A 13185-nucleotide genomic window follows, 5' to 3' on the forward strand; every position below is an offset into this window, starting at 1 on the left:
GCATTAAGTGGTCATCACACATTTATACATATTTCATTTGTGGAGGTGTGAATGATAGTCAACTAAAGTGAATATATAGATGTCTGTCTATCATTAATATTTATTAAGTCAGTTTGATTTTTTTTTGTTTTTTTTGGCCAATAAACAGGCCCTGTGTGTCTTCTTAGGCCAGCATTTGTCCATTTTAGCTCAGTCTGGGTTCTGTATAGGGGGATGCACTGTGCCATGGCGACACCAGTCACCTGTTACCTGTCAAGAGAAATTCACACGGAGAAAAGGGATTCAGAAATTGCATGCGTGTGCCAGTGTGTGTGTGTGTGTGTGTTCATAGTGGGAAGGCAGTACCTCTTGGACCAAACATCTTCAGGTAGCAGTGTGCACAGTATGGCTTCTCATCATACTGAAACACAGTCACCAGGACATATTTACTGCATTTGTTTACTTGTACTATTTATTCATTCAATTGCTTTTTGTTTTTACTATTTACTTTATGTATGTCTTCATTCATTATCCTCATATACCTCTGCATGTTGTCCAGCTGTGAGCTGTCTGTTGCACTTTTGACACTTCAGACACAGAGGGTGGTAGTCCCTCCCTAAGGACCTCTTCTTCTCACCTGGACCAAAGAAAGATGAGGGCTGCGTTAATGAGAAGTAGGGTGGAATATTTTTTCATGGATTTCCAACCAAAAAGTCAGAGGAATTTTGCATTTGCACAGATACACTCTGTATTTTCACAACATCAGGTCTGGATTCTTTGAAATGTGTGACAATCAGTTTCGATTAATTCATATTTTTCATCTAATTTACAAGAAATGTGCTTGTGCGATTCGGATATCTGGTTCAGAATATACAGATTGTTACTTTCTTCAGCACAAATAGGCCAGAGAGTTTGGTGTTGGAGGAAAAGAGGTAAGTAGGCCAGGTCACATCAGAGAATTTGAACTTAGCTGGCACATGAATAGGAAAGTAAAAACTAGCAGTAACAGAACAGCAAAATAGACTTGAAATAGGTTGTTTGAGCGTTTTTGTGATTCTAATAGTGAGGTCTGAGTGTGAGAGAGGGCTTAAATAAAAGAGAGAGAAGGTAAGGAGGAAATCCAGAGACCAAGCTTGCACGCATGTTTGGCTAGACCCACATCCTGTTGTTATTGTGGATCTTGAAAGAGAACTAGTGAGAAAACCAGTGAGAAAGTCTTTTTTATCCTCCAATTAAGCCTTTTTAGCACATATCAAAATGGAAAGCAATGCCCTTTCTAAAGGCAGGTATTTTAACATGTCATAGCAGGGAAAGCAAAGGTGTAACTAATAATATTAGCAATGGCTTAGTTAGGTTTAGCTGTATTTAGTCAGGTTTGTGCACAATATCATTGCAGTGACACTGTTACACCTTAATGGTATGCAGGCAATGTTAACGTTGTGAGAAATCCCTTTTATTATTGTTGTTAATAATATTTTCACCTGTCCCTTTATACTTTTGTTTAATGCCCTAGACATTTTTGTGTAAGTTCTGACAAAAAAAATCCTAATTAAAATCTTTTCTTATTTGTACCTTTTCTTATTAAATTGAAACAAGAAAAATACGGACACAGATAGAAGGCAAAAAAGAAAGTTAGAAATAAATAGAGAACCATACAGAAAGAAAATGGCAGGCAGACAGAGGAAGACAAAGACATAGAGTAAAAGAATTTAAGAAGTCAGACTCACCAAAGAAGACAGGCTTCCCACAGATTGGACAGTAGCTTACCATGATGGTATATAATTATTTATCATACAGTGTGTGCCTGGGTCTGCACTTGAGCTGGCGTGGTGAGAAAATATATCCTACGAGAGCTTACGTGTGAATGTGTGTGTGAACAGAAAATTGACAGGAAAACCGTTCAACTGTAGATATGTAGGTGTCTTGTGAAGTCAGAACCAGGATGTGGTGAGTGAGACGTCAGAGGAAGAGAGAAAAATGTGATTTGAGAAGTAAATGCTATCATCAGTGGAAAAAAGGGAGACAGGAAGCATCCCTAATCAAGCCTTCTTTATATGATAACAGATGCAGTATAAAGTCACATAAATAAGAATTATTTTACTGTCAGTTTTATATTTGCCTACATCAAATGCTTTGGGGACCCAGCCTTGTTGCCCTAAAAAGTGTAAGGGAAAGGGAGAGAAAAAGAAAGAAAGAGGGTTGAGGAGAGAAGGGACAAAAACCAGCTGTCAGCAGCTCAAATTCCCATCTATCTCCTCTCCTTTCCTGCTCTTTTCACCTTCTTTTCTAGATTAAAAACAAGGAGTTGAGCTGCTGAATCGGTGAGGGAAACCTGACACTTGTGCCTTTCTTCCCTTCTTTCTGTCGATCCTCTCTCTTACTCTCTATGTCTCCCTTTCCCTGTCACATACTCACACACATGCACGCCCCCGCTCACTGACTCACACAGACACACACCACACGCCCATTCTCACACACACACACACACACACACACACACACACACACACACACAAACACACGCGCACCAAAAAGGCCGTACTTCTCCTCAATGACATCACATAAGGAGGCTGCAGCCAAAGAGCTGAGGGAGAGGCAGGGTGAGGCCGGGCTGGTGGAGGGACAGACAGGGGCGGGGGAGGTGTGTGTTTGTGTGAGCGTGTGCGTGTGCGTGTGCGTGTGCGTGTGCGTGTGTGTGGAGGCAGTTATCCCCTCGGGATATGTGATGGAAGCAGACCTGGGGAGGGAGAGGGGTGAGGAGAGATGAACGAGACAAGGATGGAGACAGTAGCCAGCCTCAACTCAGCGGGGACAAAGAAGATGAACTCTGATGAACTTCACAGAGGGGAACAAGGCCGCTGAAGTCAGTGTGGAAGACAGGCAAACGTCTGTGTGGTTCGATCCCTATCACTGTCAGTGGAACTCATTTTTGCCTTATGAATGACTGAAACACATGTACAACTCCATGAAGTAGCAGTCAGGAAAGTATAACGGTGGAAGAAGTACCAGTTTTCAGATCCTACAAAATTTTACTTAAGTAGAATTACATTAGCAAAATACTTAAGGTATCAAAAGTGCTCATTATGAAAAATGGGCCTTATCAGTATTATTGTATTTTTGGGTTATTATTACAGATGCATTTCTGCAGGCTTACATGCAGTATGTTATGTTACAGCTGCGTAGTCGTTTCCAAAACTTTAAAGAGGAACTCCACGGATTCAACAAGTCACAGGTGTTGGGGAGTACTACTGCATATGTGCAAAAAGTTGTATAAAGCCTTTTGTGGCTCCAGAGGGAGCTGGACAAAATCTGATAAATTGCCTCAAGTGATTACACTTGAGTCAACGTTGGTTGGGGCTGAAGACTACAAGTCTGAAAATGAAAAAAATCTGGGGGTGTGGCGTTAAAAGGAAGTGAGCTCAGCGGACCTCAGTAGCCTGCTCCTCATCTTTGCTTGAGGCTAGAGGATCTGCTCATTAGCTCCTACTGGCATGGCGCACCTGAACCTCCAACCAAACTGCCGGCCGTTGAGTCGCATTACGGGAAATGTAGGAGGCATGTTTTGACAAGGAAGAAGAATGTGTGGAATAAAGAAAGACGACATCTCCGGTTCTGCGGCGTCGATTTTAATCCTTTTTTAAAAATCTGTCTGACTATGTTTTAGGAGTGCAATGCTAAACCATTGGAGTACTCTTAAATTTTTATTTTTTATTTTATATTGTTGTGGTAAGAATTTTTTTTTTGGATAATATAGAAAAAGATTTGAAAACTTCTAAAGAGTTGCTTAGATTTTTTCTCTGAATTTAAGTAAGACTACATTCATCGTCTTTGGTAATCGTGTAACAGATTTACCAAGCAAACTTAAGAGATGTGATAAGTGATGTTGAAATTCAAAGAGTGTCTGAAATGAAATTCTTTGGACTGAATGTGCAGGAAACCACATGTAAATTATGTCAGAGCAGTCTGTTGCATACTGTATAAGGATTTTTCAAATCAAGCTACATCATACACTTTGTATTCTTGACCTATGCTTCCATACATGTGTTGGAAGTATGGGAGAGGACACAAATTTTATTTTATACTTTTTATACACTCTTTTTATATGCCCTTTAAAAAAGAGCTATGAAAATTCTAATTAAAACCACTTATCAAGAACCCAGGACACTACTGTATATTAAATATAAAGCTGTAAAATTCAGAGACTGTAGATTTTAAAACAGCACAAATCAGCTCAAAAACAAATTTCATCTTGAAGGTGTCCAAAAGTTGTTTTAAATGAAAGAAACACAATATTTATAAATACAGTTTAATCCACAACAATGCATCATATTTTATATTATATCTACGTTTTTATGTTATACATTTTATAAATTCCTCATAAATATAAAGATAGATCCTAAAATTAACTAATAACTATAGTTGTCGTATAAAAAAGGGAGTAAGTGAGTGCAATATTTCCCTCTAAAATGTAATGAAGTACAAGAATAGAGTAGCAAATATATGCATGTATTTATTTGCATGTACGTATATATATGTACATGCAAATAAATACATGAATAAATGAATGAATATATCTGACAAACATATTTTCACAGCCCTCAAACATCACAAATACATCTACATACAATTTCTGTTGTTCTGCTGATGAACTTCAGAGTGCCACAAAATATATGAAGTATTTCATCATTTGCATATTTGCCAGCATCCCTCTCCTGTGTGTCATGCTTTGCAGAGGGATGGAATACCAAGTAGCTATTTCATCTGACCAGCCTTCCCTACAGGATAACCTATCATGTCTCTCCATCAGCATTCATTGTGTGTGGACAGTGCTAGGAGAGTTACATCCTGAATTGGAGGCCTATATGCAGGCCTAGCTTACAATGTTTTTTGATGCAAATGATGATGTTGTGATTTTAATAGAGAGCAGAGAGTGAAAGCAAAGATTTGTGTTATCAGAGTGAGAAGGACCAGCTAGAAGGAGAGGAAGGGAGGATTTCCACAGGTTAAATTTGAGGGAAATAGAACAGAATTGAAGGGAAAGGGATAAGATTAAAAAGAAAGAGGGAGCAGAGTATGGAGAAACAGAGGCCATGTAATTGTGAAATGGAGAGAGAAAGGAAACAAGAGGAGAGAAGAGAGGGGGCGTTAAAAACCACATTTCCCTGTGGATCTTTTGGTAAGACTGTGTTGAGGAAACTGCCAAAACTCAACTTAACACACACATTCCCGCACTAGCACACACATATGCATGGTTCACTTTTGCCAAGTCATATGAGATACACCAACACACACACTGGATGGAGAGATGTGGGAATATTTGTTTGCCTGTATGTGTGTGTGAACAGGATTTATAGTAACATTCAGTGAGTGGTGGACACAGGCAGAGCTCGGAGGAGAGTGAGGGAGAGAAACACTGGCTCCTCTCCTCCGTGTCCTCTGGTGGGTTGGCTCTTGCCGAGGCCAAACCCTCCGACGCCGGCTTTGGGAACTGTGTGTGTGTGTGTGTGTGTGTGTGTGTGTGTGTGTGGGGTGGGGTGGGGAGTGGGGGGGCACCTCAGGAAGAGGCTCAGGAAAGAAAACGGCTGGAAGGATTCCTTCTTCCCACACATAAATGCACTCTTGATCACATGTGCGTACACATGAACGCACACTCACATACAAAGAGAAAAAAAGGAGCCTTTGGAAGGATTCCTTTTCCCCCACTCACTCTCACACACCCACTCGTTATCACGTTTCAGTTCTTGGCATCCTCCTTTCTCCTCCAAGCCCAGAATATGACATGGCTTTGGGGTTGCATCTCAGCTGCATACACACAATCAGCCTCACAGTACAAGACATATGGCAAACAAAATCAAGCAGCATTTCAAGCATTAGACAGATGAAGGTAACCAAAGGACCACATGGTAATCTGCTTTGTGATATCTGTTTTAGGTATAGAGGAAAAACTTTTTTGCTTTTCTCTGATATTTTCATTTGTTGTAAAAATATCAGTTTTCACATTTACTTTTCTTTGCCTCTTGTGAATTATCATAATGTCAAAGAAAAGCAAACAGCTTAAGCTTTTCTAACCAAGCCAAAACCAAAAAAAAATTCTTTCACCCTTTTACTGTCACAAAGCCATTCTGGTGCTCATTTGGCACAGTTGGATGGATATTTTGGTGCACTGTGCACCATGGTGTGGTGACCCATTTCTGCTGTGTGTTTTTCCACAAATATCCCCCTCTGTGACGGCCATTCTGGAGTCAGACGATCTAAAGGCTATAATCCTCTACTTAGGGTATCAGCGAATGGAAAAATCAGGAAAATAAGTCCTTGTTTTTCACAATTAATCTGGCAAAGCCTATAAGTCCTCTCATACCTCTATGTAGCGATATGATTATGGCATGGTGACTATTACTACATGATTAGTAGCTCTGAGTGGCTGGGTCAGTCAAGTTTTCATGATACGATATTCTGTTGTTTTCTATGGTGTGTGCAGAAACCAATGGAGGGATGTACTGTGTGTGTGTGTGTGTGTGTGTGTGTGTGTGTGCATGTGTGTGCGTGTGTGTGTGTGTGTGTGAGAGAGAGAGAGAGAGAGAGAGAGAGAGAGAGTGTGTGTGTGTGTGTGTGTGTGTGTGTGTGTGTGTACTTATATGACTAGACATTGTGATGACCAGTTTGAGTTTTAGACCATTGGAGTGAGAATAATGTGGACATTTTGGTCACTTTCTGACACACCTTCAAAGGGCTGTTTGACTTGGTTTTACGGCTCAGGTTAGAATCAGGTTTAGCTTTTGGTTAGGCATTTAGTTGTGATGGTCAAGGATAGGGTAAGGGGCTATGGAATCCATTATGTAAATGAGTATCCTCAAAAAGATAGAAGTACACACACACAAAAGTGTTTGTGTGTGTGTGTGTGTGTTTGTTTGTTTGCTTGTTTGTGTGTGTGTGCCAGTACCATAAATTAAACAGGTGATGAGGACACTCTGGCATTTAATTCACTATAAGGCTGATATGCAGTGCCAATCCCCCAAATGGCTAAAGAGCTCTTGAAATACCACACACGCACGCAAGCAACAGCTACTAACACATGCCATGCCATAAATACCAAGAACTGAACTTCTAGCATGGTGCATTTGTTGCTGTGATGCCATTAGCCTCAAGACTGCTTAACAAGAGAGAATAAACACAGTAAAGGCCAAGCCAAGCAAAACATTTTTGGCCATGCTAGTGGCAAGTCGGCTGATCCACCCTTTTGGTCTGGACTGAAAAATCTCAACAATTATTAGATGGATTGCCATGAAATTTTGTACAGACATTCATGGTCCCCAGAAGATGAATCATATCGAGTTTGGAGATCTCCTGACTTTTCTTCTAGTGTCACCTGAACTTTTATTTGAAATGTCTTTACGACTATTGGATTGATTTCCATGAAATCTAGTAAATCGGGTGCCATTTGCAGGACACAATTTTGACTTACTCGGTAAAATTTCTCAACATCCACCATATGGATTGGCACAAATTTTGGTACAGACATTCATACCCCCGTCAGGATGAATTCAAATAAAATAACTTTGGAGATTTCCTTGATTTCCCTTAGCTTCATCATCAGGTCATGTTTCTAATGAGTAAAACACCTGCAAAACTAATGACATTACCATCAGCCTCAACTCATGCAAATTATATCTAATATAAAGCAAAACACAAATATTATATCTGTTATATCATTTATACATCCTACTATTCAGTCTGTCATCTGCATGCCAACAAATGCCTCTGCATATTCCTTTAAAGGATGATTTATTTTTTATGAGGTGGATATTAAGATGTAAGTTATTCCAATTTGTTATAGCTCTGTAAATGACTTTTTTTTTTCAACGAGTTAGTTCTTGGACTGGGTACCACAATATGACTGTTACCAGCCAACCTGGTGTTGTGGTTATGTTTCTGCAGTAAACTCTATGTTCGAATATAAATGCTGGCATCGTTAAGTTAATGGTACAGCTGAACAATGTGGCCATGCTTAAGTAAATCCTTTGCTTAATGGTGAGCCATGACAGGTTGGATTGCAACTTTCTGGTGCTAGTTCCAATAGAGCAGCCCAGAACAAATCTGACAGCCTTGTTTTGTGCTACTTGTAATTTTGCAAAAGTTTGTTTTAGATGCAGACGACCACACTGTTGAAAAGTATGGTTGACCCAGCATATGTGACTGTCCATAGGGAGAAAACTTTCTTGTGACTGCAATACTCCAGCCTATTTTACTAACAATTGTATTAATGTGCTCGGTCCATGATGGATGACTGTGAAGGACTAGGCCCAACAATGTAGCTTTGTCCACCTGTTGTATGGACCGGATATGGATAGCACCAGTTTAGGCTTAGAAACCAATTTGTGTCGTGACCAAAAGATGATACCTTTAGTTTTGGATATAATTAAGGCTAATTTATTTGTTTTAATCCAATCATATACTATATTCAACTCACTAGACAAAACTTGATTTACTTGTTTGAATGTGGTTGCTGCATAATATTCACTGGAATTGTCAGCGTACATTGTTATTCCTGCTTTTTTCACAGCAGAGGGCAAGTCATTAATAAAAACTGAAAAGAAGAGTGGTCCCAAACAACTTCCTTGAGGTATAGGCTATTAAACTACTCCAGCCTGATAGACTACAATTGTAAAAGACACTCTGTGTTGTAGAGGAAAGATAACTCTTCATCAATGCAGTCATGGATGAACTAAAGCCATAACACTGAAGCTTTTCAGTTAAAAATCACATGATCAATGTCATCAAAGGTGGCCCCTGAAATCTAACAAAACCGCTCCCAATATTTTTGAGTTATCAATCTCCCTTTACCAGTCATCTGTCATTTGTATAAGTGCTGTACAGGTTGAGTAACTCTATCTGTATGCACGTTGATATTTGGTAATCAAGCTGTTATCGTTAAAGTAGTCTTAGATCCGAACATAAATAATCCTCTCCATAACCTTGCTAAGCACAAGAAGAATACTTACAGGTCTACTATTAGGCCCACTGAATAGTATGTTATTACCCCTAAGCAACGGAATGATTTTTTCCTCCTTCCACAGCCTAGGATACATCCTACATAGCAGACATCTATTCAATATGTGACTTTAGGGACCTGAATCAGCAGCGATGTTTAGCACCTTGCTGTCAAAATTGTCTGGGCCTGTGCTGCCATTATCAGGAAGACTTTTCAGCGATTTCTTAACATCTCTATCCTCTACACAGTTGAATTGGAACATACAATCTTTTCTTTTACCATCCCTTATTTCATTACTTATCACTTCACAAGGGTTGGAATCAGTGCTACCTAGGCTCTACCTCAGAATGTTCACCCTATTGCTGACAAAGTTGTTAAAACAGTTAGTGACATCTTGGCATTTAGTTAAAATCATTCCATCTGATTTAACAAAAGAGGCACATGCATTTTTCTTCCTTCCCACGATTTCATCCAAAGGATTTCACAGTTTAGCATAATATTTAATACTATTAATTATTTCCATATAATATTCTTTCTTCTTCCTTCTGTTCAATTTGGTCACTTGGTCTCTCAGTTTACAGTATTTTAATCTGTCCTCCAATACACCTGATTTTACTGCTACCAATTTATATTCATTGTTTTATTTCATTAATCCTTGTCAATCCTGTTCGGCCAAACATTGTTAAAACCCACAGAACTTTATTTTAAATTGTAGTAGAGACTGCAAAGTTTGAAAAGATACCAAATAGGTCAGACTGAATTTGGGGGAAAATTATATAAAATGATTCACAAGACATCTAAAATATTTCCATTTGATTTAATGATGCCACCATAAAGAAGTCTTTCTTGGGTCTAAAATATTTCACTCAGTGTAAACATCATAAAGCTTCAATGAAGACTTGGAACTAGCTCATACATGCAGTTAGACAGTGTGGAATAAGATGATTTTAACAACCTTGAAGCTACTTAAGGGGAAACAAAAAAGGAAAACTGTATATTACGGGGATGATGATTATACATGGTTTCAAACTTCCAGAGCTGACCTCAGTCACTCAGCGGGGTTCTGAGTGTATAGTACTCAGTTCTCCAGGCTGGTCCTACCTTTTGTTTAGATCTGCTTGGGGAAACAGAGAGGCAGGCAGAAGGAAAGAACCTAATGTGTTGCTTCTTGCCTGTGCATTCTTGGCATAGCTCTTTGCCCTTTTCATTTTTTGACTGTGATTTTTTTTCTCTCTTGCTTTAATAGTGAAGCCAAGGGTCCACAGCCAGCCAAGTCCCACCGCTCCAGTCTGGCTAAGCCACAGAAAGCTTGGCTTCCTCTACTCTGTGCTCTCTCTCTCTCTCTCTCTCTCATTCTCCATGTATGAATACAGTATGCGTCCCTCTCTCTTCTCTTTGTATATTTCTCTATGTCGCTATGTCTCTCTTAGTTGTCTCGTTTCTTTGCATTTTTTTCTCTGTCTACATTGGTCATTCTGCCTCTTTGTCTCAATTCCTCCTCTATTTTTTTTTGTCTTGTTCTCTTCTAACAAATACTCACTCACTCTCTCTCACACACATACACACACACACACACACACACACACACACACACACACACACACACACACACACACACACACACACACACACACACACACACACACACAAACACACAACCCTCTCTATTTCCCTGCCTGTCAGTCTGTCACAGCCAGCGGACTGGTTTAGCAGGCGGGGTTCAGCTGGGCTCCACAAACACATGGCTCTCAATCTGCCTTCTTGTGTGTGCTGGAATGGTATTTCTATTTCTATGCTCTTCTTGCTCTCTACTTAATCTTCTTCTTTTTTTTTTTTTAATTTTATGGACGTGTTTTCAGACAAGTTAAGTATTTCTAAATTTTTACATATGGATTTCACAAACATATGATAGGCCATATGTGCATCCTTTTTGCAGTGAACTTGGTATCTAGATTAACAAATTTCAAACACTCTTATCATTTGGAATGTCTTTATTGTCAAATATAACCTTCAAAAACATATTGCATAACCATTAGGTAATGAAAAAGGCATTAAAGCAGTGACATGCTATCTAAAATTCAGCTGCTCCTCAGAGGACACTCAGTCTTTTTCTACACAATGTGAGTTTGAATGTATCCAAAAGAGACTGTGTTGGCAATTTGCTCCTCTCTGTCTAACAAGTGAAATTGAATTATATATCAAGAACGCCTTGTGTTCACTAAAAACAGGATAGTCCCACTCAAGCAAAGCCCGCTCCCTCTTCTACTATGCCCATTTCTATCTGATCAGCACCATTCATTCCGCCACTTAGTCAGGAATCTAATTAGACCAGAATATCAACATTAAAACACATATCTGCCCCCCTCCCTCCAATCTCTCTCTCTCTTTGTTTCTCTGCTCTTCCCTACAGCTGGTGAGAGTATGGTTTGTGGCTGCCCCTCCCCCAGCGTTTGAACAAGCCAATAAGAGAGCACGTCAGCAAAATAACCCCCCCAACCCACACACACACACACACACACACACACACACACACACACACACACACACACTCCATCCCTCTTTTTCCCTTACCACCCCATCCATTCCCAACCCCATCCCCCAGAGCCCTCTCTACACCCCATCCCCCTTTCCTACCACCCCTAACCCACTTACTCATCCTGCCTCCACCCTCCCACACACCCACGAGACTTCCCCACCCTCTCCACTTTCTCACCCGAGCTCTCTCTCCTTACTAACTGTTCCCTAGTCTTCTTCCCCTTTCCGCTCACTCTGCTTCCCACTCACCCTTTTTCCTGGACACCTTTTCTTCTAACTCCTCTGCCTACTCCAACTCGCCATTTTCCTTATCCCCATCTCTGCCGCTCCCATTCCTTCCCCCACCTTTCTCTCTCCTCTCTCTTCTGTGGCCTTATCTTATGAATATCGGTAGCACACTGGGTGAAAAATTGATCCTCCCCGCCTGTCTGTGGACGCTGCCACAGCGCATTAGCCTGTGTGTGAGTGTGTGCGATGTGTGTGTGTGTGTGTGTGTGTGTGTGTGTGTGGAGGCTTGCTGCTTGCGGGAGAGAGGAGAGGAGGAGTGAGGGAAGTAGGGTGGGAGGATATTTGCATATCATCAAAGTAGGGAAAGGGAGTGTAATGAGGAGAGAATGTGTCTGTGTGTGTTGGGGGCATGTGTGTATTAGGAGTGGTGTTGATGGGTTGGGATTGAGTGTATGTGAAATGAGAGAACAAGGCCAAGGCGCTAGGGTATGGGAGGTGAGATGGACTGGGATGGGTTTAGGAGTGTGTGTGCATGTGTGGGTATGTGTGTGAGTGTGAGAGAGGGCAGGGCAGACAGGCCGACATAGATCACACACGTTTCTCCTCATATGCCATCCATCACACCATCTCACACCCACTTGCATAGAATATCAACACTGCACATTATTTACACTAGTTTATGTCATATGCAGGCCATTTCCTTAACCTCTGAAACAACAGCTCTTAAATGTTTCCACAAAAAAGTGTTACGCTCTCTCTAGCTTCACTATTGCTGGAAAAAAATATAAGAAATTGCCATATTCCAACATATTTTACCATTGTAATAACATAACCAGCGCAGCTGGTTTGTGTAGACACATGCACAAACCTGTTCTGCAGTGAGAAATTTGTCGTAGGTCCCACAAACACACTCCTTTTAGCCTTGATGGTCTAAATTGCATCAGACTCATTTATTTCAGGTCAGTCCTAAATAAACCTATTTTTTCGATGTTCGCCGCTCTTTTCTTTACTTCTATCTGTCTTGTCTTCTAGCTTCCGTGAGATGGTAGCCGATATAACTTTTGCAAACACAGCGAATACTTATTTTTAAAGCAAACTTTCGGCTCCAGAGGAAACAGCTGCAATGGGTAGGCTTGCTATTTGTAAATAAATAATTTAAAGCCCCTTTTAGCCTGCCTCTCTGCGATCCACAGCTTCTAATTTACCAGGGCAAACTAATCGATTGCCGACACTAAACCGATTCATATTACCATTAAACTCGTGATTTTTAAGTGAAGTGAATGAAAACCAGTTACATTTAACACTTTAGAATATTGTTTCATGTTCTTTTGTTCTCGGCGAATAAACGGGAAATGCGTATGTTAATAACATCTACAAAAACCTTCGCTTTTCTGGTGTCTATTGGCCAGGCCTGGTGAAATCCGACTTGAGCGTTGACGGTCTGTCACATTTCA

At 40.4% G+C, this 13185-nt stretch overlaps 1 protein-coding gene across 2 annotated transcripts; it reads right to left on the reverse strand.

Annotated features, from left to right (window-relative positions):
- Positions 1-127: 127 nt before the first annotated feature.
- zgc:195282 (uncharacterized protein LOC100192223 homolog) lies at positions 128-12757 on the reverse strand. 2 transcript variants are annotated; one of them, XM_040146766.1, is made up of 4 exons: positions 12600-12757; positions 522-616; positions 346-400; positions 128-249 (listed from the first exon to the last, which is right to left on the reverse strand). In XM_040146766.1, the coding sequence occupies exons 1-4, from the start codon at positions 12679-12681 to the stop codon at positions 239-241; spliced, it is 243 nt and encodes an 80-aa protein (XP_040002700.1). In that variant the 5' UTR covers positions 12682-12757; the 3' UTR covers positions 128-238. The 2 variants fall into 2 exon arrangements, with proteins under 2 accessions (XP_040002700.1, XP_040002701.1); XM_040146767.1 differs by lacking the exon at positions 12600-12757 and adding an exon at positions 1707-1875.
- Between the last annotated feature and the right edge of the window lie 428 nt (positions 12758-13185).

This window comes from Xiphias gladius, chromosome 15 (assembly GCF_016859285.1).
Source record: "Xiphias gladius isolate SHS-SW01 ecotype Sanya breed wild chromosome 15, ASM1685928v1, whole genome shotgun sequence".
Taxonomy (NCBI): Eukaryota; Metazoa; Chordata; class Actinopteri; order Istiophoriformes; family Xiphiidae; genus Xiphias; species Xiphias gladius.